The sequence below is a fragment of the Cyprinus carpio genome, chromosome A6 (genome assembly GCF_018340385.1).
Source record: "Cyprinus carpio isolate SPL01 chromosome A6, ASM1834038v1, whole genome shotgun sequence".
NCBI lineage: Eukaryota > Metazoa > Chordata > Actinopteri > Cypriniformes > Cyprinidae > Cyprinus > Cyprinus carpio.
Genome location: NC_056577.1, coordinates 31545646 through 31549733, shown reverse-complemented (window position 1 = coordinate 31549733; position 4088 = coordinate 31545646). Strand labels below are relative to the sequence as shown.

Below are 4088 nucleotides of genomic sequence, written 5' to 3'. Positions count from 1 at the left end.
ATTATAAAAAAATGTAAACTTTTTTTGTGTTAACTTAATGTGCTAAAATAACAAAAAAAAACTAAAATGGAAATATACATAAATATATATATAAAAAAACACAAACAAAAAATACTAAAATTTAAGTAAATAAAAATTATTCAAACTATTGATAAATTAATATAATCTCAATTAGAGATTTTTGATATCTTTTCATTTGCCATATAGACAAATTTCAATGTTTTTTGATGGGGTTTTTTGTGGGCGGAGCCTATCCGGTTAAAGAAAATTACAGTTTTAAAGTAGCAGTCTTTACAGTTTTAAAATTACAGTTTTTACAAAATTACAGTTTTTACAAAATTACAGTTTTTAAATTACAGTTTTTACAAAATTACAGTTTTTAAATTACAGTTTTTACAAAATTACAGTTTTTAAATTACAGTTTTTACAAAATTACAGTTTTTAAAGTAGCCATGGAATAAAAGAATTTAAAAAAGGTCATTTTAAGTTTATATTTCAAAATTCAAACTTTTTTCTTGCATTTGCGAGATTATATTCCACAATTCTGATAAGAAAAATCAACTCGTTATTCTCTATTTTCCCCTCGGTTCAGAATCATGAGTTTATAATTTTATTTCCCTCAGAATGGACAAACTTGGCACTGCATTCATCGTTCTCTACTGTTTGAAGCACAAGCACACTATTATTATTATTATTATTATAGTATAGTATTACTACTTATTTGCTAGTCTTTGAATAGTATACGGATACTGCTATCAATCAAAACCACAGATGACATCAAAATACCACAGTATTGCCATCGGACGGCATTACTGTACCATCACAGCACCACAGTATTTCTGTTGCAAGCGTATTGGACAGCTAACACACAAACCTAAACCAACCGCATGACGGCTTAACTAGTCTCACATTAACTAGTCTCACATCACTTTAACAACCCGTCCTGAGGTCTGTTAACACAAACGTGTGTTTCAGGCTGAGAGGGTGTGGACACAAAGCTCGCGTCTGATTGGCTGTTCAGAACATGAGCTTTGGCTTATTATGTAAAACAACAACAACAGGTTAATAATTGAGGAGCTGGGCTACAGCTGCTTATGAAACCCGACTGAACGAGAGAGTGACCCTTCCAAAAGAATTAGTCCAAAAACACCAATATTTCTGTGCTGTTTGGCAGAAACAACATCTAAACATCCTTAAAACAAGTTACATTTACTCAAGAAGCAAAACTGTGAAAGATATTATAGTTTTCAGATAATATACATTTATTCTCACACTAGTTAGAATGGCTTTATCTTCATGTTTTTAGCATCAACTTCACAACATTTTGTTTAAACAGTATGCATAATTATATGTTTATATGCTATAACTTCAGAGATTAAGCGATATGACAATGTTCAACAGATTTTGTTGTGATAAATAGACATTTACGCATTTGGCAGACACTTTTGCTTAAAGCAACTTTTTATTTTTATCATGCAAAAAAGGTTTAAATATCCTTAAAATGAGTTATTTACTTAAGCAGAAAAAAATGTGAGATAATATGACTTGTTTTAAGAGAATCCGGTAAACTACATTTATTCTCACTCCGCTGCCTTTTGCCAGGTTTAAAAGTATTGTTTTGAAAATAGCATTTTTTCCCATTTTAAGCAAAACCTCACAACATTTTGCTTGATCATGCTTATGCCAATTTATTTATTTTTTTTAAACAGATTAAGAAAATGATTTTTGAACTTGAACTTTCCTAATAATGTGCTAATTAGCAAGTTTCAGATGAATGCGGCAATAGTAAACAGTCCTGCAGAGAGTGGCTTGGAAGAGGGGGCGGAGTCAGCAGAGCTCATTAACATTTAAAGGAACATGCTACAACACGGCGTGCTCTAAAAGAGCTGTTTTTGACAGGTTAAAAAAGGTGTTTTTACACTACCATTGAGAAATTTTAACCAAACTATGTTACAGACTTTCCATTAAGACCCTAAATAATCATATAAACGTGGAAAATGTGCATGGGAAAACACTTGAATCAGTTCAACAGTCAAAGCCTCTCAGAAACCCGTTTCTACAGAACTGAAGCAGCAACTAATTAATGGCCTTCACTAAATCAGGTTACCTCGGTCACCAGATCACCGACGAACACAAAAGACACATTTGTTTCGTATTCAGAAGCGCGTTCAGCTCATTCCCACAAAAGCATGAGAGCACGTGAACCACAGCCTTAATGATAGACACACGCCTGATGAAGCACACAAACACCTTAAAATACTACGGTATCAGACGGCAGTACCACGGTACTCTTCAGTCAAAACTGTCAGTTATAAGCAGGTTAGTTTAATAAAAACATGCCATCAAACTCAGTGTCTGATTAACAGCTTGCAAAATAAAAAACTCTGTAAAATAACAATGCCCAGGTTTATTCTGTATTAAGAGCTGACTGTAAGAGTCAGTATTGGGTTCGTTAGGAAATATTGTGCTGCACTTTGCACTGAAACACATCTGATCTCTGTAACAGGACGCTGCACTTACAAACTCAGCAGAAAAGATGAACGCATTCAGACGCAAAAGACTTTGACTTCACAATTCAGACTTGTGTCTTGCAGATCTGAGAAAACTGCTCCGAATTCTGACTCTCCTTCTCGCAATTCTGACTTTTTTTTTTCTCAGAATCAAGAGTTTACATCTTGTAATTCTGTTTTTCTGCTTGCATCTGGGAATAAAGCATAAAAAAAGCTAACTGCGACTTTTTAATCTCAAAGTAAAAAATTTAAACTGAATTGAAAAAAAAAGAAAAATCTAAATTGTGAGGTCTTCTGTGGATGTAAAAACAGGTGTGTAAATACAGCATCGCATGCAGATGTGTTCAGATGCATGTGAGTGTTGAAGAGGAATCATGCTGAAACACATCACCAGCGGTTGCATCATCTGACTAGTATTACCAGACTAGTTAACACAGACCTGCTGTTTACATCCTCACGAGCACTGCATGACATCTCAGAGGTCAGTAACTTTTGTGTATATGCATGTCCTAAATGCATTCATTCAAAACTGACAATGCAATTGAAACATTGCAGATTGTGGAACTTCTGTTGGAGTATTAAACTACAAACTCAAATCACGTAACAGAGACACTATTAAATGTCAATCCTGGTTTTTTTTTTAATTATAAAAGCATGACTTAGAGACTATAACCAGGCAGTGAATCTCGAATAGAGCTCAGACTTGGATCAGACTCACGCCACGTCTATCAGACCCTGAGCGCGACTCTACAACGCGCTGGACACGTGAAGCTTCGAACGCGTTCTGATCTCTTCTGTATTCACGCTGATGCATATTATCGCTGTATTGGTGCGATTCATTCGCTTTCGCGTTATCGCGCGCTATAATGCGGGTGTGTGTGTATAAACTCACCCTGATCAGTTGTCTCAGTGTCAGTGTTAACATCGTGAAGAGCTTCAACTTCTCCGGTTCCAGCAGGTTTATGCGGGCGCACGCTTTTCGTCCGTCGCATAAATGACAGCAGCGGACTGACGGTACGCGCGAGCGCTCATGGAAAATGTAGTCCTGACAGAGAAGCGGCAGCTGCGCAGTCGCTGGCCTACAAACTGACGTCATTCTTTTCTTTTCTTTTCTTTTCTTTTCTTTACGAGAGCAAGTTTTGTATTTCATTTAGAAACAATTTCCTTTTTCTTTTCTTTTCTTTTCTTTTCCTGGTGTTCTGTGCGGTGGACACACTGAAGCAGTTATATCAGTGTCTCTAGATACTATTAGTTTTTTATTATTATTATTGTTTTTTTTATTTTGTATAATTTTTTTTGTAATATGCCTGAATTCGTTTTTTTTTTTTATTTTCCGTTTGATTTAATTTAGTAAAAATTTTAGCAAGTTTGGTGTTTTTTTGGTTTTTTTTTTTAAAACGTGTGTCTATATAGTTTTTATTAATTTTATTCCAGTTTACATATTTATGTATGCATGTATATATAATTTTATTTCAGTCAATATGAAAAAAGCAAGTTTCAATTAAAAATACATAATTAATATATAAATTTATATAAAACAATATTTAATTCAAATGTGTGTGTGGTGTGTGTGTGTGT

At 34.2% G+C, this 4088-nt stretch overlaps 1 protein-coding gene across 1 annotated transcript in view; it reads right to left on the bottom strand.

Annotated features, from left to right (window-relative positions):
• The window catches only part of LOC109051580 (serine hydroxymethyltransferase, mitochondrial-like), a 26233-nt gene extending 22747 nt beyond the window's left edge, over window positions 1-3486 (bottom strand). The window contains 1 exon segment of the mRNA XM_042759039.1: window positions 3403-3486. Coding sequence (XP_042614973.1) covers window positions 3403-3435 — 33 coding nt within the window. The 5' untranslated portion in view covers window positions 3436-3486.
• Between the last annotated feature and the right edge of the window lie 602 nt (window positions 3487-4088).